This window comes from Pteronotus mesoamericanus, unplaced genomic scaffold (assembly GCF_021234165.1).
Source record: "Pteronotus mesoamericanus isolate MK-2021 breed Mesoamerican mustached bat unplaced genomic scaffold, CSHL_Meso_final contig_702, whole genome shotgun sequence".
NCBI lineage: Eukaryota > Metazoa > Chordata > Mammalia > Chiroptera > Mormoopidae > Pteronotus > Pteronotus mesoamericanus.
This window is the reverse complement of record NW_026555239.1, coordinates 3,342,698-3,370,389: the sequence shown is the minus strand read 5'-3', so window position 1 is coordinate 3,370,389 and position 27,692 is coordinate 3,342,698. Positions and strand designations below refer to the sequence as shown.

At 47.5% G+C, this 27,692-nt stretch overlaps 1 protein-coding gene and 1 pseudogene across 1 annotated transcript; one reads left to right on the top strand and one right to left on the bottom strand.

The window, feature by feature from the left end:
- Positions 1–164: 164 nt before the first annotated feature.
- On the top strand, positions 165–23,426 carry POLDIP3 (DNA polymerase delta interacting protein 3). Its single transcript, XM_054582480.1, has 9 exons — positions 165–269; positions 9,570–9,960; positions 10,679–10,765; positions 12,497–12,589; positions 14,395–14,574; positions 15,105–15,182; positions 17,605–17,734; positions 20,185–20,251; positions 21,196–23,426. The coding sequence occupies exons 1-9, from the start codon at positions 211–213 to the stop codon at positions 21,371–21,373; spliced, it is 1,263 nt and encodes a 420-aa protein (XP_054438455.1). The 5' UTR covers positions 165–210; the 3' UTR covers positions 21,374–23,426.
- Positions 11,243–11,727, bottom strand: LOC129077883 (proteasome maturation protein-like; annotated as a pseudogene).
- Positions 23,427–27,692: the final 4,266 nt, after the last annotated feature.

The window sequence follows — 27,692 nt, the reverse complement described above, 5'->3', positions numbered from 1 at the left end:
CCGGAGGAGAATAGAGAACAATAATCATCCAACCCTTCGTATGCAGATAAGCAGCCAGGCTCATGGGAAAGCGCTCCGCCCCTTCCGGTTCTTGCTTCATTTGAGCTGTCGCGAGAGTTCGTCGACCTAAGGCCGGAAACAGTCGCGCAGTAGCGGCTGAAGGGGCGGGATCCAGGCGTGGGGGGAATCTAAGCCGCTCTGTGGCTCAAGATGGCGGACATCTCCTTGGACGAGCTTATCCGGAAGCGCGGGGCTGCGGCAAAGGGACGGTGAGCGGTGTTTTCTCCCTTCGGCGTTTAGGGTTCGCGGCCTAGCGGGGATCGGGGCTGATGAGGGAGAGGCTCCGGCGAGACGCGGAGGGCCTGCGCCCGCCCCCTGCCGTAGCCGCGCTGCTCATTGGCCCGGCCGCCGCCGCCGCCACAGGCCTGGACATCCGGCCGCCCACTGGCTGCAGGCACAGTCGCTCCAGTGGGACGGGGGAGGCTGGCGGGGCTGCTGCCCGCGGCGGCGGCGGGGCCGGGGTGCCTCGCGGGAGGGCAGGGCGGGGCGGGGCTGCCCTCGGGTCCCCAGGGTCTCCCCGGCTCAGGCCCCTTCCCTGAGAAGACCGGCACTTGGGCTCCGCTTCTCCGTGCGGTCTTAGAGTGAGGACGACTCAACTTCAGTGGGGAAGTGACTTGCTGTGCCTCTGCCCGGACCTTTAATTTCCACACCCTGCGCCCGGTTCCCCTCTCCGAGCCGCTTCTGTTAACAATCGCCTCTCTGCGTGCGGCGTGTTGGGCAGCGCTTTCGTGTGCACGCCCTCTCGGTTGCTCTTTCGCAGTCCTGTCGGCCAGTTCGGAACATAGTCCCCATTTTGCAGACGCGGAGCTCGAGGCTGGGAGCAGAAGGGAGGTGTGCCCGGGGCGGCGGGGAGGAGTGGAGGGGCGGGCCGGGGTGCGCGACGCTGCCGGCCGAGGGGGCCTCGGGCGTGGGCAGGAAACGTGGGACGGGCTGGGGGTTGGCCGTTTCTTTCTCTCTTGTTTTATTCAATTGAATGTATTGGGCTGACATCGGTTAATAAAATTACACAGGGTTCACGGGTACAATTCTGTAGTACATCGTCTGTACATTGTATTGTGTGTTCACCGCCCCAAGTGAAGCCTCCTTCCGTCACCATCTCTGCTGCCTTCACCCTCCCCGAACTCCGCCCTCCGGGCCCCCCCGGCCTCCGTGGGCCGATTCTTGAGGGTTGTAGCGCGGTTCTCTGAGAAAACGCGGCCTGAGCGGGGAGCCTCGGGGGTGATTTGCGGTATGTGCCCCAAACCTCCTCAGGACCCTCAAATATCGTTAGTCGCCTCCGGCCTTCCCGAGGCCGGTTCACCTGCGTGGGCGACTGGGAGCTTTGCCGATGGCATTGCCGCACACGTTAAATTAGTTTAAATGTTTGTGTACCGCTGGCCGAACAGATGTTACACACCGCCTTCTCCGTCAGCCGTCCGCGGCAGGTGTCCGGGAACCCCCCGCCCCCCCGGGCTTCGGGCTGGAAGACAGACTCCCTGCCGTCTGGAACGTAGGGCCCCGCGCGCACGCAGGTCGGCGGCCGGCGCTCCCCCGCCCCGGGTGGCCGACGGGCGCTCGGTGCCCGTGCCCTCGGCCATCTCTCCAGGCGAGTTCGCTCCTAGGTCTTTCCTCTGGTAACTGGCGTGGAGTGGGCGCGGGGTCCTCTGGCCGCTCCTACACTGTCCGGGTTTCAGAGGTTTGGTCAGCGGTTGCTGAACGAGCGACGTCCCGGGGCAGGAGGGCTCCCCGCAGCCCCGCCCCGCAGTCCCTGACTGCGCGCTGCGCGCCGTCCCTCTGCTGGGTCTGCGCGGCGCGGTGTGGGTGCGGGCGGGGGCGGGGCCGGGGCGGGGCCGGGGGCGGCTGCGGGAGGGGCGGGCGGTGGGGAGAGCAGGGGCTGCTCGCAGCCTAGGCGGGCCCCGTTGTGGGCTTCTGTGGGGCCGTGTGCCTCCTGGGCCGGAGGACTTCTGAGCTGGGCAGTTTCTTCATTTGTAATAAGGGTTGATAGTAGGTGGTTGAGAGGGTTAAATATAAGAATGTATATTTTAAAGTTTGTACCAGGTAGTAAGTGCTCAGCAAGTGATGGCAATTATCATGGGCCCTTCCTTAAAGGAGTGGAAGCCTGCCCTGGCCAGTGTGGCTCAGTTGGTAGGAGCATTGTCCCGTAATCGGAACGATGCGTGTTTGATCCCTGGTCCGGACACAGAGGATCCCTGGTCCAGTTGCACACGGGAGACAGCCTGTCAGTGTTTCTCCCTTCCTTTCTCTCTAAAAGCAACGAGGGAAGCACTGTCTGGTGTAGCTCAGAGGGTTGGGTCTCACCCTGCAAGCTGAAGGGCCACCAGTTTGATTCCTGGTCAGGGCACATGTCTGGGTTGCGGGTGGATTTCTGGTTGGGGGCAGGTGAGAGGCTACCGAGCGAAGTTTCTCTCACACATCAATATTTCTTTCCCGCTTTCTCCTTCCATTCCCCTCCCTAAAATTAAATACATAAAATCTTCAAAAAGAAATGAAAGCGGTGAAAAAATGTCCTCAGGTGAGGATTAAAAAACAAAAAAGAGTAGAAGCCAGAAACCCTCCCCTGGGGACATGCTGGGTAAGCACTGGGGCTCTAGAGTCAAGCTGCTAGCTGTTCAGTTCCCTGCTGCTTCTCCTTTCCATTTGATTTTAGGCAAGTTGCTTAACCATTTCCTTACCTATAAACTGTAGACAGTACTTACTTGGTTATTGTCAGGACTAAGTGAATTAATACATCTGAAGTACTTAAGTATCTGATGAGTACTAAGTGCTCAATAGATGTTAGCTTTTTTTTAAATTTAATTTTTGTATTTTTTAGATTTTATTTATCTTTTAGAGAAAGGGGAAGGGGGGGAGAAAGAGAGAAATATCAATGTGTGGTTGTTTCTCATGTGTCCCCAAATGGGGACCTAGCCTGTAACCTAGGCGTGTGCCCTGACTGGGGATTGAATCAGTGACCCTTTGGTTCGCAGGCTGGTGCTCAATCCGTAGCCACACCAGCCAGGGCTATGTTAGCTTTTTTTTGTCAAACCAAAGGTGTTTAAGAAAAGAAGTAACAACCAGTTTTCAGTGTGAGAATATTGCTTTGCTATTATGTGCAGATTGGATTGGGGGAAAGTGCAGGCAAAGAGACTGGTGTGGAAGAGGCTGGACTGCATGCCATGTTTGAGTTAAACCTTCTGGGAACTCCATTTTTATTTTACTTGCACAGCCAACAAAGAGAAAAATTTGATCTTGAGGTCCCTGTCAAGAAATGTAAAAAGATCTGAACAAATGTCATTTTCTACGGTAAATATAGTCTGTCTTCATGCTTACTAGAAGAGTCCTTACTGGAAATTTTGGTGTAATGTTGCATGGATGTCTCAGGAACTTTGATCTTAATGGTTTGGGAAGGACCTGTGATTATCTCAGAAAAGTGGAAATAGCAAAGGACTGAGCATGTGGAAGTGTAAATAATCTCTTTCCCCACAGGGCATGGAATGTGCATGTACTTTAGAGGGACCATTCTGTTTCATATTCATTGTGCCTTGTAAGTCAAGAAATGCGTCATTATCATTATCGTGTAGGTCCCAGTTAATTGCGTGCTACTTCATCTAGGCCATGGCGAGGCATTGTTTTTTTCCCACGCATAGCACATCTCTAGCGACTTCATGTGCTCAAGACATGGATGAGTGTCCTCAGGACAGCACTGGGCACCAGCTGCTGTGCAAGCCTGTCCCTCTGATCAGTTTCTTCCTTCTGCTATGAGGGCATTGTTGATTAAGTTAGTTAAGAACTCTCTGATTCCATCAGTTTCATTCTCAGAGGGCAGCTTTCCCTTCACTCCGTTTATACAGCTGGATGAAGACGGGAAAGGCGGGCCTTGAGTGCGCTGGAGCCGAGCGGCCCAGTCCTGCACCCCTCTGTTAGGGAGGGGGTTGGGTAGCTTTCCCGCGCAGGCCAGGGCCTGGGTCTGGGTCTTCATTGCTTGGTTCCCAGTTGAAATGAGATAGAGGAGGTATGTAACTAAAACAAAGAAGAGGGAAATTAGCTCTTACATAACTTAGAGGGGAAGAATTAAGATTTAAAATGAAACATCTGCTCAAGGCCTCCTTGAAGGGTAATGGGTTGCTTTTCTTAATATGTCTAAAGTACCTAATTGAGAATTGACCCTCAGTAATAGAGCCAAACTGTGTTTTCTCCCTGTAAAGATGACCTCAACACACATGTACTCTAACCCAGAGACCCCAAGGATAAAATCCACTTTATAATAACCTAGGCCGCTGCTGTTGGCCTGAATCCTTTGGACTGGACATAGGTCAAGAGCCAGCGGCCACTCCGCCCTCCACAGATAGAGCCAAGATGGCGAGGCGCTCCTCGCCCTGCGCAGCCCCTTTGCAGTCATTTCATGTGTTCAGGCTCCAGTGGGGCATTGGTCTTCTCACCCGCAGGACTCTTCCCAGGACCGTGGGGTGCTGCACTGTTTGGGGTGTGACAGGGTGGGACAATTAAGAGGCTGCTCAAAATGTCCCTTCTCCCTCCTCCCAAACATTACTGAGGCCAGAAGTGCAGAATGTGTTTTGGGAACACATACTCTACAGTCAGAGATGAGGCTGCATGCAGAAGTTGGGGCCAGCCCAGGGGCTCCACTGAGGGGTTGGGCTTTTTTAGGGAACCCACAACAGTTCTTGGGGCAGGAGGGTAACATAATTGACTTTCTGTTTTAGAGACCTACTTCTAGCAGGAATGTTTATTTGAGAAATTCTTGATGACTAACGCCTGCTTTATAACCAAACCTGCTGGGATGAATAGCTGTCTTTTCATGCAGGAACAGGAGCAGTGATTATAAACAGCCTGAACACTGAAATGCACTAAAGCTGTTCGTGAGAGCAGTCAGAAAGAGCCGGTGTGGCCAGGGAACTGAATGCATGGGCTTGAGGGAAAGTAGCTTACTCACCACGACTACATCACCTCCCTTGCCCAAGTGTACCTTTTACATTGTTCCAGTAGATGAAATTCTGCAGCGCAAGGCTGGTGTTTTTTGGTGCTCTTTCTTGCTTGACACGCAGTATGGTGTGTGGGTCCCAAATGTGTGGCCATCCTCGATGGATGTGTTCACCCTCTGGTCACTAGAGAGTGTGCTTTCTCCCTGGACATGACTGGAGTCCTAAGATTTCCCTTAGTCTGGGGACAGCACTCATCCTTCAAGTTGTGGTCCTTCACCCCTCCCCCCGCCAAAGATTTTATTTATTTATATTTAGCAGGCGGGAAAAGAAGGGAGAAAGAGGAAAGGAAATAGTGGTATGAGAGAGAAACGTTGATCAGTTGCCTCTCATATGCCCCCAACTGGGGACCTGGCCAACAACCCAGACAGTGTGCCCTGATGGGGAATCAAAACAGGCAACCTTTCAGTTTGCACACCAGTGCTCAATCCAGTGAGCCACACCAGCCAGGCCTCAGGTCTTTATTTTTGACCCATACTTAATTTATTGGTACTTTAACTAGATATGGTGAAGTTCAAATCCAGCCTTTACCATTATAGCTCTGTTACTTGGGACATACTCCTTGAAACTCTGTTTTCTCCTCTATAAAATGCAGATAATTACCTAATTCTCTGAGTTGTGAGGGTTGTAGGAGGTATGTCAAAGTTTATGGACCTTTAGTAAATGCTCAAAATGTTGAGGTCACCTTCTTTATAAAATCTTTCAGACACCCTGATGGCCAAGGGCCCTTGTGTGGCCATGGCAGACATTGCTTATCAACCATAGGCTCCTGTGGGTTCTCAGGAGAGCACTTAACGGCCATTACTGATTTTCGGAGAGGGAAATGGTTGAGGAATAAGAATAAATTAAGGTTACAGAGGCCTCGTCTCCCAAGCCCCTCATACGTTGCTACACTAATCTGCACCTTTCTCCATTCTCTGTTCAGGGAGATGAAATTTGTTTTCAAGAATCTCGCTGTCTGTTGCAGCCACTGAGTGATCTGATAGCGATCTGATCAGTATCACTATAGATGTTTACCTTTTCTAGAACTTAATGGAAATGGAGTCTTTTCAGTATGAATTCTTATGCCTGGCTTCTTTTACTCAGTATAACGTGTTTTGAGTTTCCATCTGTGTTATTTTGTGTATCAATAGTTCATTTCTTTTTAGTATTTCATTGTATGGTTGTACCAGAACACATATCCATTTACATGATGATTGGCATTTGCTGTGTTTACAGATTTTCGTGATTATGGATAAAGCTCAGGGAGAAAAAAAAAAGAATCTCATTGTTTCTTTAGTTACACAGAATAATCACTTTCAGTTGGTTATCTGTCCCCCTGCACTTCCTTTAAAAAATATTTTATTTACTTTTAGAGAGGGGAAAGGAGGGAGAAAGAAAGGGAGAGAAACATCAATCAGTTGCCTCTCATAGGCACCCCCAACTGGGGACCAAACCCACAACCTAGATATGTGCTCTGACTGGGAATTGAACCAGTGACCTTTTGCTTTGCTGGATGATGCCCAACCAACTGAGCCACACCTGTCAGGGTCCCTCTGTTTTATGTGTAGTGTTTTCTTTCTTGAATGTTTGGTAAAATGGGGTAGCTTTAGTTTTGGGTTTTTTTTTTTTTTTTTAATTTTATTTTTTAGAAGGAGTTGGGGAGACAGGGAGAGAAACATCAATGTGCGAGAGAAACATGGATTGGTTGCCTCTTGCATGCCCCCAACTGGTCCCCTGGCCCACAACCCGGGCATGCGCCCTGACTGGGAATTGAACCTGCGACCCTTTGGTTTGCGAGACAAGCCCCAACCCACTAAGCCACACTAGCCAGGGCTAGCTTTAGTTTTTGAATGCATAACTGATGCCATGGGGCCTAGATTTGTCCTATTTTCATAGTGTTGTAAACACCAATGGAGTATCCCATAATAATGAAACTGGAAATGCCGGTGTTTGTGTTGCCTGTCACTACCAAAACCAGTAAACAGAGACAGGGATTGAATCTTTATGCACGCTTTATTCAGATGGCCAGCAATCTGAGAAGACGGCAGGTATGTACCCTAACAGATGGTCTTACATTTCCTTTCAAGCCAGCCTTTTTTGTAAGGAGGAGAAGTGTAGGTAAGAGATTTGGAATTAAGGAAAGAGATTAATCAGATAAAAGCTGCAGTCAGGCAATTTCTCTGACATCCTTTCATCTGTCAGCCAGGTATTTTCTGTGTCCTGAGTCCTGGGTGATTTTCTCTGGCAGTGGGATGTCTCTGCCTGGAGCACAATGGCTCAGTTACCATCTTGATTGTTTATGGTCTCTTCTGGAGCACAGAAGTTGAAATGCTTGTGGCCTTCTGGGGTCAGGGTGGGCCACACATTCAGTTCCTGAAACAATAGCTTTTTACATGCATTAACTACTAAGCTTATTAACTATTACCTAAAATTAAAATTTTCCAACTCTTGAGTTCCCCTATCAATAGAGCATCACACCTCCTTTAGTTATAAATATCAGGAACTCTTGGTAATGAGGGTACCCTGGTGATGAGAGGCGGTGAGATTTGGAGAAGATAGGCAAAGGTAGGAAATCTTCAGGACAGGCTCAGGTTTGGATTAGGACGTGTCTGCTCCTCCCCGCATGCCCCCCCCCCACCATGTGCTCATCAATTAAGTCTTCCACTGTTGATGGTTATGCAGCCTGATCCCATTTGTAATGTCCTTAATTCCTGAAGCTCCTGCAAGAGAGTTAGGATCTCACCCTACTTGGGGGAGGCAAGATCCTGGTGGGTTGACTTTCAGGGGCAGGGCCAGGGCTACCCTATATATGCCCTGGCTGTCTGCGTAGGTGCCGGAGAAGCAGTTGGTGACTAGGACCCTAGCAGGGTGTTGCGCCGGTCGATGGGGCCAGGTAGGGGGCTGCCTTTGCAGAGGCAGGCTTCTCCAGGAGAAGCCCTTGCAGGAGCTTCCACCACTCCCCCGCTTCTCACCTCCTCGGGCTTGGAGTAGGAAGGAGGGAAGCGGGGAGCCTGTTCTAATGGAAGGATCGTGGGCTCTGGGGTCCAGTCCCAGCCATGCTACTAGCTCTATGATATTCTTACACAAAGGCGGTGGAGGTGGTGGCAACTAACAGATTGTGAGCCTGGAAGAGTAATGATTTATAGGAGCCTGTAGGGGCCTTAGCACTTAGCAGGAACTCAGGATCACAAAACTCTTGGAGCTGTAGTCTTTCTCCTGAAGCCCAGTTGACGCTGGAGAAGAGCTATAGGGTGTGCTCCTGAGCAGCTTAGTGCCGTAGGAGATGCAGGCTTGTAAACAGATCATTGTGATGCAGCAGGGTACGTGCTTTAATGGGAGCTTTGTCCAGCACTTGCGAGCTCCTAGGAGGGAGCCTCCAGCTGTGGAAGTTATATGGGAGAAGTGGAAGAATGAGAGATGTAGAAATGGGGAGGGGATGCTCAGTGCCTCCTGCTGCCAGAACTGCGAGAGCAAAGAAGCCTCAAGCTGGGCTGTGGATGGGTATTTTCCAGTCTGCCTAGAATGCTCTCTGTCTCTAATGGTATCTCAAAACACTTTTTTAAAAATATATATTATTTATTTATATTTTACAGAGAGAGGAAGGGAGAAAGATAAAGGAGAGAAACATCCATGCCTGAGAGAAGCATCGATCGGTTGCCTCTCACACACATCCAACCGGGGATGGGCTAGCAACCCAGGCTTGTGCCTCCACCAGGGATGGAACCTGCAACATTTCAGTTCCTGGGACAGTGCCCAACCCGCTGAGCCAAACCAGTCAGGGCAGGAACAAAACACTTTCACCTAGTGATAGAAATCACTAGGCCCGCCTTCCTAATTTTGTTTCCATTGCAAGGTTAAAAGCCATAGAGCTAGGAAAGAAGCCTCTATTACTTACTGGATTGGCCAAAAAATTCGTTTGGTTTTTTTCCATAAAACAGTTAGGGTAGCGCTTAATTGTCTTTAATGTCGTTTGAAACAATTTTGTTAGATTGTATTATATCATGACAGCTATCATCTAAGTGGGCATTTTAAAGAAAACTTGGTGAATTTTTGTGTAGCCATTTTAATTTTGAAGATGGAAGAAAATAAACAACATTTTTGACATATTATGCTTTATTACTTCAAGGAAGGTAACATAACTGAAACGCAGAAAAAGATTTGTGCAGCGAATGGAGAAGGTGCTGGGACTGAACGTATCAAAAGTGGTTTGTGAAGTTTCGTGCTAGAGATTTCCCTCTGGACAATGCTCCACAGTTGGGTAGATCAGTTGAAGTTGATGGTGATCAAATCAAGACATTAACTGAGAACAGTCAATATTATAACATATGGAAGATAGCTGACATACTCAAAATATCCAATCAATAAAGTTATTGGTGAAAATGAAAAATGTGTCTTTTATTTTACAGAAAAAAAATACACGAACTTTCTGGCCGACCCAATATTTGTTTCCTCTGACAGGGAGCAGCTTTCTGGTTTCTCCGGCCTCCTCTCTTCTCAATATTACTGCTGTTGATGTCCATGTCCACTTAATATTGCACTTTTTATTTGTAGGCTCAATGTTAGGCCAGGAGTTGGAGGTGTTCGATCTCATGTTGGGATCCAGCAGAGCTTTCTCAGCCAGCCAGCACGCACAGCCACCTTCCAGCAGAGGTTTGATGCCCGGCAGAAGATTGGCCTTTCGGATGCGCGGCTCAAGCTGGGAGTCAAGGATGCCCGGGAAAAGCTTTTGCAAAAAGATGCCCGTTTCCGGATCAAAGGGAAAATGCAGGATGCCAGAGAAATGCTGAACTCCCGCAAGCAGCAGGGCACGGTGCCCCCAAAGCCCCACCAGGTGGCTGATGCCCGAGAGAAGCTCAGCTTGAAGCGGAGTTCTCCTGCCACCTTCATGAGTCCCCCCATTGGGACAGTGACCCCAGCTCTGAAGCTCACTAAAACCATCCAGGTAGGCGTGCCTCTTGGCATGAATTCCAGGAAGCCAGTAACAACTGTAGATTCTGGCAGGGAGCTGGGTCGGTAATATTTGGGCAAAGTGACAGTTCCCCCAAGTGTTTGTACAGTAACTATATAAGGAAGGCAAGGTATTACCCAGTTTTATATAAAAGAGGGGAGGGTCCAGAGAAATGAAGTGACTTTCCCAAGTGAGGTGGTGGAGGAGGGAAGAGAGGGAGGAGGACAACATTTGTTGAGCATGTACTACGTGGCAGGCACTTAACATACGTGACCTTATGTATTCGTCACTGCAACGCAGGCATCATTACCCCAGTTTTATCAAAGAACCTCAGTCTCAGAGATGTGAACTATTATGCCCAGGGCTACACAGCCAGTGTCATTGGGAGGACCTGGCACCTCATGGTGCCCTGGCCGCCTGCACAGCCACCGCCCTAAAGGGAATGGAAACAGTATCATTTAATCTTCACAGCAATGCTGGTAGTAGGAACAGCAGCAGGGAACATTTATTGAGCCAGGTTCATTGAGCCCTAGACATGCATTACCACATGGTCTCTGAGACGGTGAATCTTCTGTCACTCTCCTGCTTTGGGTGTGAGGCACTCTGTAGGGCCTTTTACCAAAGACCAAAACTGAGTGTCCCGTGTATGTCAAGTTCAGTGATCATGCACATGGATTCTGTGGGATGAATTATGACCAGTGGGTATTTCTAGGTTCCACAGCAGAAGGCCGTGACCCCGCCCCATGCCCATCCTGCTGGAATGAGAATTAATGTCGTCAATCATCACCAGGCCAAACAGGTAGAATGTGAGTGTGTGTGTCCTACACGTGTGTGTATGTGTACAGATGGTGTGTACAGGCATGAGTGTGATTGGGCCTCGTGGGTGGATTAATTGATGCCTAGCCCAAGGTTCACAATTTGAAGAATTGGAGCGGTATACGTTTGACTTTTTGTATATTGTAAGTTTTAAGAAGTTTCGTAATGGGAGAGGGGCAGAGAGGAAAATTGAAAAAATGTATATTTTTAATTAATATGTGCCTAAATACAGAAAATTTATAAAATAGAGCAAGATTAAGAATAAGTTCCTTATGCTCCTGTTCTCCAAAGCCAGCTGTTGTTGAAATTCTGCCCTGGTTCTTTCCTGGTTTTGTTCTATCTATCTATCTATCTATTTATTTATTTATTAGATTTTTGTTAATTTTTTTTCATGTGTCAGTACTTTTAATATTGAACACAATTACAATAAAAAGATGACTGTAAACTAGATGTAGCCCCTCCCTTCCCATGATCAGCGCACTGCATTACAGAAAACCAGGTTTATGTCCCGCCATCAAGTGTGCTTCTCCCATTAGTTCACTTTGTGATGGGTCATTAAGAATATCTTCGAATCCAGTAGTCTCGTCATTACCCCTCAAAATGTCCCGTGAAAGAGTCGAGCTTGGAAGACACGGAAGACGCTGAACCTGTTGCGCTGCCTTGAATTCCACTCACAATTTTAGTGGAGCAAACAGACCCTGGGTGTTTCTCAGTGTGGAAATATTCATTTTATCTTGGTTGAGCTGGAAAATTTTTTTCTGATAATTGAGGAGGATGACTGGGCAAAAGTTCATTTTTCACTCAAGTAAAACCTTTTCGAAGAAGATCATGACTTTCAAAAGGTCCACTTGCTGAAAGCTCAGTCACTGGAATGCTGTCGTTCAGCTGAGAGCCAATTCCTCTGGTGTGCATTTTCAGCGTAGTCTGCGAACAGCCTCTCAGCACCCTTAAATTTTTATTTTTTTAAAAAATTTGTTATTGTTCAAGTACAGTTGTCTCCATTTTCCTGCCGCCACTTTCCCCTGCCCCACACACCCCCACCTCTCACCCTCAGTTCTTCCCCCATTTGGCTTTGTCCATGATTCCTTTATACATGTTCCTTTCCTGCCCGATTTTTAAATGTCATTATTATTTAATTAACACATAGTTGTATTTGTGGCTATATTCTTAATCCAATTTTGTGTTATTTTTTCACTTTATAACTCAAGCATTTTTCTGCGATTAACATTTACTGTAAACAGCATTTGTAATAACTGCATAATCCATAGAGTTGACGTTCCAATTGATTTAAATCATTTTATTATACTTTTCACTTTTAAAAAATTCTCTGAACGTCTTTGTGGATAACGCTCTTTTAAGGGTTTGGGTTTATTTCTGTAGATCAGATTGCCTGGGGTAGGCTTTCCAAGCCAGTGGATATAAGAAATTTTGGGGACTCTTCCTAGGCATCATCCACTTGTAGAAAGAAACTTTTTTTTTTTTTTTTTAAGAAAGATACTTCTGATGTACCCGGAGTTGCAGCGCTTCATTAGGCCCTTGTGGGCAGGGGCCCGCCTGTCAGGGCTTGAGCCATGGCCTCCTCAGGCACCCCGCACCCCACCCCCCGCTTCTCCCTCCACCTCAGTCACCCCAGCAGCCTTCTCCCTGCTGTCCTCGCTCCAAATTTCTGTTGACAGCCTCTATGCCACAGTAGCTTATATTTCTCTATTTTCAGAATTTATACGACCTGGATGAAGACGACGATACTGCAGCTCCCATTCCGAGTAAGATGAAGTTTGCAGCCTCAGGCAGCTTTCTCCACCACATGGTAGGGCATTTTACGTTTTTCATATGCTCACTGTTGTGTGTCTGATCAGGTGGATGGTAGAGGTGGTGGAAGTAGGCTTTTCAACTCAGAAATATTTCTTTATTTGGGTCTTGAGATTTTCAGAACAAACTAGTCCAATTCCTCATTTTCTAAGTGTTGAGATCAGGGTATCTAGTGACTTGTTCAAGGTCCCACAGCTAGTGAGGTTTGAGACCCTTCTGGAGAAATGTGGTGACTCTCCGGGAGGAAACCCTATTTTCTTTTATTTGCGGCAGGGCCTTCTATGCCCTGCTACCACTTTCCTCCGCGGTCAGCAGCTCTGGCCCCGTTCTTAAACCTGGATTCCCTTGATTAGTATGTTAGCAAAATATCTGAACCTTACCTGTGGGTTGTACCAGGTACAGCCTGCTTGCAAGGAAAGCTTGATAGACTAGAATGCTGGTCAGATACCACGCAGAAAAGGAAAAAACAACATTAGGAGCATAAGGGAGGTCTGTGCAGCTCAGCTCAGTGGTTGTAGCCAAATTACAGACAGGGAAGCCAATGGGCATCCAAGCCAAGAGCCTTTGTTTTGCCATCAGGGGGCCCAGAGATTCAATTTTGGTCACTGCACTGAATGTGTGGACCAATCTCCTGGTTACCAGTGAAACTCTTCAAGCTATACGTGAAGCCAAATGATGCCAGTTTCCTACAGAGGGGCTGGCCTTTCCAATAATTAGACTGCTAGGTCTGCTGCAGAGGGAGCTGGCTCAGTAACTAACCCTAACTGAGACCCTAAAATGTGGTGTTTCTCTTAACTCATTTAAGACGGCTCCTCCCTCCCTACCGCCCTCCCTCGCTGTGAGATGGATGTCATCATTACCCCTGTGTTACTGACAAGAAACCAGGCCCAGTGAGGTTAAATAAACCTGCTCATTGTCACCCAGCTTGTAAGGGGTGGATCTAGGATTCAGGAATAAACAGTTTGCTCCTGGGCCACGGGTTTAACCACTGTGCTGCACTGGCTCTTGAAACTGAGAAAGTGACCTGAGGAAAGCGGAGCCCAGCTGAGGAGGACAGTTCGTCTTAAAGCAGAAAAGCTGGTGAATCGACCCTGTGCCATACTGTCTTCCTAGCTGACGTGTTCCTCTTCCCTCCCTGAGTCAGTGCCTGTTGGACACCACCCTCAGTCAGCAAGACCACCTGCCACTGCTGCCTCGTGTACCTTTTTCCTCAGACACATTAATACCAGGGACTTCACTGCTTTATATTTCCAAGGGACCACGTCCCCAGTTAGGGCTTGCGGGGGGAGGGACCTGTGTCAGCTGGTCTCTATGTGCCAGTTCTGCCTCCATGTCCTTGACAGTCTGGAAGCTGCTGGGGCCCAGCCTATGCGTGGTGCCTCCGTATGGCCAGACAGGGACCACAAAGCTGGGGGTTAGGCCTGGAGCTGATGATCAGTCCATAGAGGCATATGGGGGAGCACACTTGATCCCAAGCTTTGGCCTTCTGCCAGCCCCAAATTGTTGGGTTTTTATAAAGTCACACCATTTAGGTATGAGTCAGCCTGCGGATCCTGGTCAGGGCTGCATGGTAGCTTTTTGGTAAGGCCTTCCAGTCCTGGAAATCGGCTTCTGTGGGCACATGTGCAGGTTGTGTGTTTTTCTCCCCTCCTGCCCCTTCCCTGTGGGATGTCACTGGCAGTCTTTTTGGCTTCAGGCCACTAATGGAATTGGGAAACTGGGAGACCTCAGGTGGGGCTTGTCAGCCACTAGCTGGCGTTCAGGTTGCTTGCCTCTTAGGTTACTGTCTGCCTTTTTGTTTAGGCTGGGCTGAGCAGTTCCAAGCTTTCCGTGTCTAAGGCCCCCCCTCTCACCAAAGTGGTTCAGAATGATGCGTACACAGCGCCTGCACTCCCCTCCTCAGTTCGAACAAAAGCCTTGACCAACATGTCCCGAACACTAGTGAACAAGGAGGATTCCCCCAAAGAGCTGCCGCCTGCTGAGGTGAGGTGAAGGTGAAGGAGAGGAATGCTGGGTGGGCAGTTCCTCTTGTTGTATGTGCCCTGTGGCATTCACAGCGCCTATCTGAGGTAGGCGTTGCCACCCTCCTTTTACAAATGAGCAAAACAAAGACCCCTGCATGCAAAGAATTTGCAGGCAAGTGGAGGAAATGGAGCCTTGGACAGAGCGCTGTGTCTGCTGACGCAACAGTTGTCCCCAGAGGAGAGCTGCCGGAACACTGAGGAGAGAGCAGCTAATTCCACTGGGCACATCTGGGAAGGCGTCAGGGAGAGGATGCCATCTGGGCTGGGTGGGTCTTGAAATGGGAGTGGCAGAGGCTCAGAGGCCTGAAAGGTACCCCAGAACATTTGGGAAACAACAGGCTCCATTCCTTTGCATGGGGGGGTGCGGCATGCGGGGTGCTGGGGTCTCTGATGGGCAGTGGGCCCTCTGGGTCATTCGCCTGGAGTGAGTTCTGCTGTTGAAGCACACAGCTGTTTTCTGCCTTCTGGTAACACGCTTGTCTGTGGCAGCCTATCCTCAGCCCCTTGGAAGGCACCAAGATGACTGTGAATAATCTGCACCCTAGAGTCACCGAGGAGGACATTGTTGTGAGTATTTTGCCCTGCCACAATTTGACTTCTGAGTCAAGGATCCCCAAGGCCACCCTCAGGTTCCTTGATTCTGACGGGACTCTGCACAGTCATATCAGGGCTAAGATTCATTACAGGGTACAAAGCAAAATTAGCAAAGGGAAAAGGCTCATGGGCAAAAGCCAGGGGACACTGGGCACAAACTTCCAGAGGCCCCGCCCAGTGGAGTCACACAGGACGTACTTTATTCCCCCAGCAATGAGTTGTGATGATGCGTGTGAATCAGAGAAGCTCATTAGAGACTCAATGCCCAAGGTTTTTATTGGGAGCTGACTGGTCACACAAGCACCCTCTGCCTGGCACATGCCAAAATTCCAGACTCCAGGAGGAAAGCAGGCGTTCAGCATAAACCACAGACAGCTCAGCACGGTGAGCCGCCCTTGTCAGTCGGGATGGTGCGAGCCCTCCCACAATCTGGGTTCCCAGACACCAGCCACGGGCCAGCCTTGGAAGCAGGCCTTTCAGAGGGTTGTAGTCAGACAGGACTGTGTGAGCTCTTGGTGCCGCTTCTGCACCAAGGCCCAGGGCTCATGCTGGGACAGGTCCTGAGTGGGCTCCTTCTGTCCCATGGTGCATCACCAGTGGCTCCTATTTTTCTGTGAGTCTTCAGAACTTCTGCCTCCTCCAGAGGTTTCACATGATGAGTCCGGAGGAAAAGGAGTGAGATGGGTTGGTGTCATCTTGTGGTTGACCCCTCTGGATTGCCCCCCCTAGTCCAGCTTGTCCCACCCTTGGCGGTCACAGGCAAAACCCAGTGCAGGTGCCTGCTGAGTAGAGACCCAGATCCAGCCAGGACTTCTTTTCAACCCCGTTTTCATTCAGGCACCCAAAAAAGCTATTAGTTTAGAAATTCAAGTATCCTTTTAACTGAACAGTGAGATCACAGAAAGAATGCAACTAGAGACTTCAACCTCTCCTTGAAGCCGAACCCCAGGATCTGGAACAGGCCACACTGGCCACTGAGTCCATTAATGGTTTTGTGGAACGCACAGGTGCTGTGTGATTGCTTTCAGAACTCCGCAGGCACTCCGTTGAGCAGTGCACATGAGAATGGAAATTGCAGCCAGTTTTGTGTAATACTTGATAGATGTTAAAGAACTAAAACAATTTTTTCCTGATTGTAAAAGTAATATTAGGCACCATCTATTGAGTACTTACTATGTACCAGGTACATAGATTGCAGGATCTTTGAAAATACAGAATAGTAGAAAAACTAATTATCTCTAATGACCACTCAGTGAAAACTGCCAATAATAGTTGCCCTCACTTCTTTTCTACCCAAATAGTTAATGCTAAAAGAACAATAGTGATAAAATTGGGATCACACCTAATATTCAGTTCCGTATCTTGGTTTTGATATTTGACATTTTCCCCTTTATTGTTAAAAACAAATTGAGTCTCTGTCCTCCTAACAGCCTTGCAAAGGGCAGTTGCAGGTGAAGAAATGGGTTGGGTAGTCGTCAGCCTCTGTGATCTGTTTCCACATTGTATTTCCTTTCTGGCCTCAGTCTCCTGGTCCGTAAAATGAAGAGGGGTTCGAGTAAATGAGGAGGATGATATGTGTACAAAGCACTCCCTTAACAATGATCTCAGTTAAGTTTCACAGCAACCCTGGAAGGTGGGCTAAGCCAGTCCTTTTCAGGAGAGAAAACATTGTCAGAGAAGTTAATAGCTTGCTAGAACTGCAGGCCATACAGCTGAGGAGAGGCAGAGATCAAACCCAGGCTGGTCTAGCTGGCCTGGTTTTGCTGTCTCCTGGTTAGCACTGAAAGCCCTATGTTCTAGGAATGTCCTCGAGCTGCACAGTTGGTCCCTCTGTGTAGAACTCTAGAATTTATTTCTAACAGATTGCTGTGCACTGTACTAGTAGCCACTGTCGTTTTTGGTTGGTTTTCTTTTTTGTTTGTTTTTGGTTTTTCTTTGGTTTGTTGTGTTTTTTTTTTTTTTGGTTTTTGGTTTTTGGTGGGTTTTTTTTTTTTTTTTTTTTTGGTAAGCCTACACATTCATTCTCCTGGTAGAGTCCTCTGAGAGGCTCTCCAAAACTGTTACCCCATGAAGGAAGGAAGTGGTCGCTGAGGCAGGGGGACCTCAAGGGTGACTTGTTGAAGGTCACAGGGAATCCATGGACTGTAAGCTCAGGCCTGTTTCCCACTGGTAGCACAGCTTGTCCCCTCTTCTAGTCCATGCTGAGGCCTGTGGATGTCCCAAGAAGACCACCTAAAGTGAAGCCTCCCTGAAATCTTGGACGCTGGGCACATTCAGCTGTAGTGTGGGCAGCAGTCATCCCAGAGCCCTCAGAAGGGATGTTAGGCAGGCAGGCAGGCAGGCAGGATGATGGCCCCAAATTCTCCCCCACCCCTGACCCCTCTGCTCTTTGCAGGAGCTTTTCTGTGTATGTGGAGCCCTGAAGCGGGCTCGGCTGGTCCATCCTGGGGTAGCGGAGGTGGTCTTTGTGAAGAAGGATGATGCCATCACTGCATATAAGAAATATAACAACCGGTGTCTAGACGGTAAGTCCGGGAGCAAGCAGCTGCTTCACCTTCCCACTCCTCACTGCTGACTGTCAGGTGTCAGCCTTCAGAACAGGCCCTCCTCTGCAGTGGGTGGGAAGGCATCCAGGTGCAGCCGCCCTGCTGGGGCCTTCTGTGTACCAAGACCAGGCAGGGAGGTGCCGTCTGAGTGCTGATCTGGACAGCTGCCTGTCCCACAGGGCCCTGGGTGTCACCCTGCCCTAGCACTTTAGCTAGCTAGCAGGGAAGCACCATTTCTCCGTGGATGGTTCTCTTAAGGAGTGTTGGCAGGTATGCCAAGCACCGTAGCCTCCGCCTTCCACATGTTGGTTTGCTCAGTGCTAGGACACAGGCTCCTTAATGGCCTGGAGCCTTGTCTGAATGTTGGCACCTGGGTGAGCTCTGCTTCTGGTGAGTAAATTTCACTGAATTCAGATTCCCATTATTCATCTCAGGAAAGCCTGTGCAGAGGAACTCTGTCTGCCATGCTCCTTCTGTCATTTGTTCTTTCAGTGTTGAGTACCTACTGTGGAGCAAGGCCCTCTGCTAGCAAGGAAGGGCAGAAACTAATAAAATACCGTCAGTGGGGGTTTGGTTTGCATATCCCTGATGACTAACAATGTTAACCATCTTTTCATATGCTTTTTGGCCATTTGTGTATCTTCTTCAGAGAAATGTTTATTCAGAATCTCTGATCACTTACAAAAATTTTTTTTATTATTATTATTTTCTTTTATTAATTCCAGAGAGAGGGGAAGGGAGGGAGAGAATTATCGATGTGAGAAAGAAACATTGATCGTTTGCATCCTACATGTACCCTGATTGGGAATCGAACCTATGGCCTTTCGGTTTGCGGAATGACACTCAACCAATTGAGCCACACCGGCTAGGGCTCTTCGCTCATTTTTTTGAGTGGTCTTTTATTATTGAGTTTTAAGAATTCTTTATATATTCTTTTTAAAAAAATTATCGATTGATTTTACAGAGAGGAGGAGGTGGGGGGGGAGAGCCAGACAGACAGACACATCGATTTGTTGTTCCACTTATTTTTGCATTCATTGGATGATTCTTGTGTGTGAACTGACCTGGGATCGAACCCACAACCTTGACATATTGGAAGTTCTTTGTATGTTCTTGATATGAGTACCTTAGATAAACCGTTTGTCAATATTTTCTCCCATGATATAGTTTGTATTTTCATTCCTCTTTTTAAAATATACATTTCAAGTGATATATTTCCCTCTAACCACTGAATCAGCCACATCCCATAAGTTTTGATATGTTTTGTCTTTATTTCCAGTCATCTTGAAGTATTTTCCAATCTCTCTTGTGATTTTGTTTTTCTTTGACTCATTGGTTATTTAGGATTGTTTTATTAAATTTCTATATATTTGTGAATTTCCCAAATATTCTTCTGAGTATTTGGGACAATATATATTTTGCTGCTGTTGGATAAATGTCTGTGAGGCCTAGTTGGTTTATAATGTTCAAGTCTTCTGTTTCTTTGTTGATCTTCTGCCTGGTTGTTCTGTTCATTACTAAACGTGAACCATTAAAAGCTTGAACTGTCATTTGTTTACTTTTCCTTTCACCTCTGTTAGCTTTTACTTCATGTATTTGAGGCTGTTGTTAGTTGCTTATGTGTTTATAATTGTTCTCATGTTTTCTTCATGAATTTGACCCTTTTATCAGTAACAAAATGTCCCTCGTTATCTCTAGGTACATTTTTTGTTTTGAAATCTATTTTATTTTATATTGATACAGCACTTCAGGTTTCTTAGGGTTGCTATTTGGGTGCTATATCTTCTTTTACTTTCAACCTTTTTGTGTCTTTGAATCTAAAGTGTATCTTCTATAGCTAAAATATATCAGAATCTATTTCAGATTAATACTAACTTAGTTTCAATGAAAGATAGAAACATTACTTCTTTATTTCTGTCCCCTTTTTTTATGTTGTTTTTATTTAATGTTTAAATTTTTTTTAAAAAATTTATCTTCTTATTCTCCCAATCACATTTTATGTACAGCAGGAGTTCAGTACTCAGTACAATTAATCTTTCATGGCCAAAGTGGAAGTCTAGACATATACTTTTGGATCCTCTTTTCACTTGATTTCATAGCATAAACATTTCCCCTTACTAATTGCTACACAAATAAGGTCAGATGCCTTTACAATGAGTCCACTTTCTCCCTCCTCTCCCACTCCTCCCCTCCTGTGAAGCAAGGTCTGTTGCCACTTTGCTTCTTGGTGCTGTCATTGCCAAGGTGTCATGGACCTCACACCCTGGGCTTCTCTTAGTCCCTGGGCTTTGTTGGAACCTGGCAGCCACATCCGCACTGTGGAGCCAGAGCCGCCAGTGGTGGGTGTGTTGACTCTAGAGCTGCAGCTTTGTCCTTTTGTATGAGGAGCTGTGGTCTCATGGCAGAGCCCTTTTCTTTTGGTTTTTCAGGGCAGCCGATGAAGTGCAACCTTCACATGAATGGGAACATTATCACCTCAGACCAGCCCATCCTGCTGTAAGTTCCAGAGGCAGCGGTGCTGTGGGCCGGGTGGGGCTTTCTCCCCACTTGCTCTGCAGGATCACCTCTTTATCCTGAGGGATAAACTGCGTGCATCACAGCCCCACTCCGTCCATTTCCTGTGCTCTGGTGGCAGGCGGTCAACCAGGGTGCTTAGGTTTGTGCAAAGTGGCTTGTCTCGTTATGTCCACAGGGAATTGGCCTCGCAGGGGCTAGTGCTGAGACCTGTTCCCAGCCTAATAATTTAGAAACACCTGAGAAGAAACACATCACAGATGTGTCCCTCTTTGCAAAACTGGGTGCACTGTCCGAGGGAATGGAGAACTCCACCTCCTGTGATTGACTCTGCTGGAGCCGGTGCTGGTCGCTGCCCCTTGTTTTGTTTCACACACCGGGACATGCGTGCCTGGCCCAGGACTGAGATGCATAAAATGTCTAGACTGGCAGGACATCCTTACAGATAAGGAGACAGACTCAGGGAGGATAGTAGACTCGCCAAGGTGGGTGGGGTAGTGCAGTGCAGGCCTGAAATAGACTGCAATTTAAAAAGACCAAAATGTGAACCCCGGGTATTGAATTGTGTGATTTGGACAAGTTTCTTAAACTGTATTCCAGAACTAAGCTGTATTCTGAAAAGTGTGTCTCCTACGGCCTAGTAAGTTTGGGAACCACTGGGCTAAGCAGAGTTAAATTGATTTCTTCAGGACTTTTCAGAGTGTTTAATATTCTAATGTCCCCAGAGGGACGTGCATTGTTTTCTGAACTTAAAACTGCAGCCCACAAAAGGCTGCATCTCAGTTTTCTCATTGATCGTAGGCTTGCTGCAGATGAAATGTGATAAAGGGATACAGAAAGCTTATAACAGATGCTCAATAAATGGGAGTCCCTCCTCATCTCCGGGAAAACTCACAAGGGTTTTGACTCTTCACTGCTCTCCACAGACGGCTGAGTGACAGCCCCTCAGTGAAAAAGGAGAGTGAGCTGCCTCGCAGGGTGAACTCTGCCACCTCGTCCCACCCTCCTGCTGAAGTGGACCCAGACACCATCCTGAAGGCGCTCTTCAAGTCCTCAGGGGCCTCCGCCACCCCACAGCCCACAGAGTTCAAAATCAAGCTCTGAGTGGGGAGTGAGGCAGCCAGAGCGGGGGCAGAGGAGGGCGGCTCTGCTTCCCAAAGTGACGGTGGTGACCAGTAGGCCGTGGGGCTGGAGCCCCCGGCGGGGGGTAGAGAGCTTCCTCGCTGGACGGGACCGCCTTTCTGTGATGTGTTCTACCCTGTGCTCATTGTACGTTAACATTTCCTGTAGTGTGTTTCTTCTCCCTCCACCTTCTCACCAAGGTAGGTTTGTGTTGCTCCAAGTGTCTCCTACTGACCTCGGCCCCAAGCTGATTTCTTATCTGGAAATATGTCCTCAATTCTTTGCGTGGCTTTCTTGTGGCTCCATGGCACACAAGACACAGGGCAGGGGCTGTTTGAAGGACACTCTTTTCTCCAGGGGTGAGGGGCTTGCCCCCCCTCTTTCTTTTTTAAACTTTGCAAACAGAGTGGAGGATGGAAGCCCCTGCCATCCTAAAGGGGGCCAGGTCAGCTCCAGAGATGTGCCACTCACGTGCCTGGCCAGCGGAGATGGCCAGTGTGGGCATCGGCTCACAGGCCTCGACACAGTGTGGTCTGGGGAGGACCCTGCTGGCAAGGGTGGGGGGCTGCTACTCTGCTGGGAAGAGGGCGCCCCAACTCTTGGCTGGAGGGTCTGTGCCGCCTCAGGCAATGCAGAGTAAATCCCAAGGTCACATTTCCCTTTCCCACTGGGTTATGCCAAGGAGGGCTCCGCCACCTCTCGTGGCCTCTGGTCATCGCTGCTGAGAGGGCTTATGTTGCTGGCCCTTCAGGTTCTCACTAGCCCAGGGCTCATCACACCCTGGTTTCGCTTTTCCGTAGCTCCGTGACACGGGGTTTGGAGGACTATTGAAAAGGGAGGTACTGATTTGCTCCTGGCACTTTCTTTCTGGCCTCAGATGTCCGTAGGACAGTAGTTAGGGATGCTGGGAGTAGATGGGCAGCTGCCACCAAGGGGCACATTCTCCACTATTATAAGTGACCCGTCCATCTGTGGCCAGAGAGAGATTTTCCTGCCTTAGCAATGGGGGGAGAAAGGAATGGTGGGTGGTGAGGAGGGACTGAGAGAGTGAAACAGCCCTTTCAGGCAGGTGGGGGGTTGGTCCCTCAGCATGGTTCGAGGGAGCCGGGGCAAATTTGCAGACCCCGGGGGCAGTCCCGGCAGTATCACTCTGGAGTCATCGTCAGTCTGCCACTGGTTTGTTGGGACGCTTAAGGGAGCCCAGGCTGACAGAGCCAGAGAGAGTTGGGGAGCAGGATTCTGGGAGCTCTGCAGGGTCAGCAGCAAGTTCTGTGAAAGGCACAAGCCTAGGAAGGAAAGGGGGCCGAAGCACTAAGAGCCTCTGCTTGGGGCCAGCCCAGTGAAGAAAAACCGGGACACTCATGTTTCCACAGAGTTAAATCTGTCAAGCAGGAAAGACCCAGGGTTTGAACCCAGCTCAGTCCTCCAGCTCCGAGGTTGCACAAGCCTGGCCAGTCCAAGAAATCTGCCTGGTGGTGCTCCACCTCCCTGTTCTTAAAGAGCGCAGTTTTTATTCCCTTCTTCCCCCTTTGAATGGGTGCATACTTAGTTCTCAGCAGCTGGAAGACATTCCTCCTACGCGTCCCTGAAATTTCTTGGCCCAAGAGAGCACCGAAGACAGTAGGACCTGTTCTCTTGGGTCCTGAGGCCACTCTGGCCACTGTTCAGCTTTGGCTCTGAGTGGCAGTGGGAAGCGTCCTTCCTGCCCGCTGGTCCTACCCTGCCCCCCCTCCAGTCCCATGCCAGCTACTCTGTTGCCAGAATTTGTGGGGCCAGCTGCAGCCCTGGCCGCCCGGACCCAGTCCTCAGGAGAGCCTGTGGTGCGCTGTGGAATGAAGCCTGCCCGCCTCCCCCGGTCTGCCGGGTGGCATCCTGGGAGAGGGGAGAGAAGGCGGTGGTGGGCCAATCCTTGTGTTCCTCTCAACTTCCCGCTTCCCTACATTTCTCCATCTACTTTGTGTGTCTCTCAAAAGAAGAGGAAGAGGCATGAAGGGATGGAGGAGACTCTGTTACTTAAGACATTTCTGAATAAATGTTTGTTATTCCTACCTCTGAGCTGTCATTTCTTCAAAGATTTTACTAAGTGGTCTTGTGGGACTTGGAACCAGAAACAGGCAGTGGCCTTTGCTTTACGCTCACCAGCTCTGAGCTTGGGGCTGAGTTCCTCACAGCACACGCCACCCCCGAGTCTCCACAGCTGAGAAAGGGAGCGTCACTGTGGGAGCACCAGGCATGGGGGCTCACAGCCTCTGGGGCCCATGTGTCTTGCTGGATGTTGCACATGGTCAGTTCTGGCGGAGCGTTGGGTCTGGTGAGCCTGACAGATGGTTTTTGCTTGGTTTGAAGAAGTTAAACTCAGAAATTAACCTCTTAGATCAACTGTGCATTAGGAAAAAATCTTTTTCTTGTAGTAAGATACACAGAAATTGTACTGACAACTCATTAAGTATATAGTGCACTGGTGGTAAATCCACGCGTGGTCGTGTGCAAACCGTGCCCTTGTCCATCCCTGCCATGCTTCCACCGTGTAGGGCTGCAGCTCTGTACCCTCTAAACACTAGCGCCCCATTCTTCCTCTCCCCCAGCCCCAGCAAGCACCATTCTTCTTTCCTTTTTTGTGATTTTAACCATTCACATAAGTGAAGTCATACAGTATTTGTCTTTTTCTGATGACTTCTTTCATGTGGCATAATGTCTTCAGGGTTCATCTATGTTGGAGCATGTGTCAAAATTTTCTTTTTAAGGCTGAATAATATTTCATTGTGTGTATATACTACATTTTGCTTATCCGTTCACCCATTGATGGACACTTGGGTTGCTGCTGCGTTTTAGCTATTGTGAATAATGCTGCTGTGAACATGGTTTATAAATAACTCTTTCAGACCCTAGTTCCAATTCCTTGGGGCATTTATGCAGAAGTGAAATTCCTAGGTCATACATTAATTTTATTTTTAAGGTTTTGAGGAATCATCATTCCAATTTCCACAGCAGCTTCACCATTTGACATTTCCACTTCTGGGAAGAGGAAACTGGTTGGGAACCTTAGAACCCAACGAATGACTCCCACTGAGTTCCTTGGGTTTTCTTTTTGCTTCACGTATCCCAAATGGGATGCTGGAGAAGCAAACAAAACTACAACAAGAAAAACAAGGGCCTGAAAAGAGTGAGACTGAAAACCAGCCCCAAGCTTCACCAGCAAAGGCCAAATTGGGAGCCCTGACTTCCAGCCTCACTTCACTGTGTGAGGGTACCCCAAAATCTCCGCTGGAATGGCATCAAAGAAGGCCAAATGGGGAACTGGGATGTTTAGTTCGTGTCAGTGGACACCCCATGAGGAGGGGTGAGGCACCCTAACCTCTTCCATCCCAGGTGCTACCGGCAGATGTGTAGTGGGATGATGCCCCTCACAGCACCCAGCATTCACTAGGAGACACTCCTACCCTGGGTATCAGCGGACTTCATGAGGAACCTGAACTTCTCTCCGCAGCTGGCAGTAATGAAGTGGTGCCGTTCCATGCCCACCAGAGAAGGTGTGCTATGCAGAAGCTTTAAGTCAATCGGGAGTTTTCATGATGATACACAAGATGACCATATTTGAGTTGAAAGTCACTCATACAAAGGACGAGGAAGATGTCAACTTGAAAGAGAAAAGGTGACTCAACACGAAAATCTCAGAAATGTCGGAATTCTCTGACAAGGATTTAAAAGTAATTATAAAAAGGCAATTACATGCAATACAAGTGAAAAAATAGTTTCAGCAAAGAAATTGAAACTATAAAGAACCATTGAGAGTTGAAAAATACATTAAGAACCAGAAAAAAAACAATGGAGAAAAAGGAAAATCAGTGAACTAGAGAGAAAACTATAGAAAATACACAAGTTGAACAATAGAAATAAAGGACTTCAGGGACCTCTAACAATCTAAAATCTGGCATCAGTCCCAGTGGAGGAGAAAAAAGGGAAGGGCTAAAGAAGTTGAAGAAATTATGGCTGTAAACTCCCCAGAAATAGGAAAAAGATAAACTGAAGATTCAAGAAGCTCAGGGGCACCCAAACAAGATAAACCTAAAGAAAGTAACACCAGGACACATCATAATTAAACTTCTGAAAACTAAAGACAAATCGTGAAAGCAGCAAGAGAGAGGATGCCTTATTTGTAGGGGGAAAAAATTTGAGTGACAGCAGAGTTCTCATCAGGAACCATGAGTCCAGAAGGAATGGCACACTTTTCAGTAGTAAAAGAAAAGTACTGTCAACTAATTCCACTTCCAGCAAAAAATATCCCTCAGAAATTAGGGTGAATTTAGTCATTGTCACATGAAGGAAAACTAGCAGAATTTGTTGCCAGCAGACCTATCCTGAAATAATGGCTCAAGAAATCCTGCATGAGACAGACTCGTGGATAGAGAGCAGTCTGACAGCTGTATGTGTGTGTTGGTGGCGGGGGGTGGCGGGGGGATTGGCTGGGTGGAGGACTTGAAGAAAAAAGAAAAAAGTCCTGGCTGGAAAATTCAGTTGGTCAGAGTGTCATCCCAATACGCCAACTTTGCAGTTAAATCTTCAGTCAGGGCACATGCAAGAATCAACCAAGGAATATAAATAAGTAGAACAGCAAATCAATGTTCCTCTTTTCTCTTCCTTCTCTCTAAAATAATCAATTTAAAAAACTTAAACCTATATACACATCAATGGGATGGAATGGACAGTCCAGAAATAAAGCCTCACATACCTAGTCATTTAATTTTCAACAAGTATGCCAAGACAATTCAGTGGGAGAAAGAATAGTCTGTTCAATAAATGGTTCAAAGATGACTGGATACTCACAAAAAATAATTCATCAAAATTAAAAATACTTTAATGAACACCTTTATTTAGTGAAGTGTCTTATTCTGTAGACAACCTACAGAATACAAGAAAATACTTGCAAATCATAAATTTGTTGAAGGAATTGTATCCAGAAAGAACTCTTACATCTCAATGATAAGAAGACAACCTAAATGGGCAAAGGATTTGAGTAGACACTTGTAGGGAGAAAGAAGAAAAAGACAAGTGCCCAATGAGAATATGCAAAGAGGTTCAATGTCATTACTCATCAGGGAAATGCAAATCAAAACCCCAAGAGGCAACGTGGCCACTTGGATAGAGATAATTAAAAAGATGGACAATAACAAGTATTGGTGAGGATGTGGAGAAGGTGGAACCCTCATGAATTGTTGGTGAAAATATAAAATGGTGCAGCCACTTTGGAAAACATTCTGGCAGTTTCCCAAAAAATTAAACAATTACCATATGACCCAGAAATTCCATTCCTACACGATACCCAAGAAAAATTAGAACATGTCTGCGCAAAACTTGTACAGGAACATTCATAGCAACATTCATCACAGTCAAAATTACGAATAACCCAAATGTCCATTGACTGACAGATGAATGGATAAATGCAACATGGACTGTACATGTGTGGGCGTAAGAACATCCAAGCCTATAGCAAATTTTATGAGTTGTTTAGAGGTATTTGAGCCAAACTGCGGATATGCCCAGAGGTAAGCTCTCAGCAGATTGAGAAAATGCTCCAGAGAATGGCAGTTTGGCAGTTCTTTTTATGCATTTGGAATCAAAGGAGGAGACAAGAAGAGTACATGAAATCCATTGGTGGTACATGAAGGAGAGGGAGAAAGCAAAGCGGGAAATTTCTAGAATTGGATAAAAAAAATCAAATGAAGAGAACATACACAGTAAATAGGGATGATATAGTGGGAACAAGACCATATGCTCCGTTGAGGGGCCTAATGAAAAGGATTACTGTCGCATTCAAAAGTGTGTTAACCAAGACAGGGCTTATTTAAGGCAAAGATAAACCTTTTACTTAGGAAGCTGTAGGCCTGGAGAGTGACTACCCACCATGGCATGCTAGTTAGGGGACTTCTGATGAGATTACCCTGTGTAGTTACTTTTGGTCACTGAGCTTGTCATATTTATTTCATAGCTGCTGCTTCATTCACACATGCGATAGAACGTTATTCAGCCTTTAAAAGAAATGAAAACATACTAAATGAAATAAGTCAGACACAAAAGGAAACATACTGTATGATTCCACTTACATGAGATACCTAGGATAGTCAAATTCATAGATACAGAAAGTAGAATGGTGGTTACGAGGGGTTGGGGGAGGGGAAACATTAAGAGTTCCAGTTTGGGACAATGAAGAAATTCCTGAGATTGGCCATGGCAACATTTTCACAAAAACGTGAATGTACTTAATGCTACTGAATCCTACAGTTGGGAATAGTTAAAATGGTAA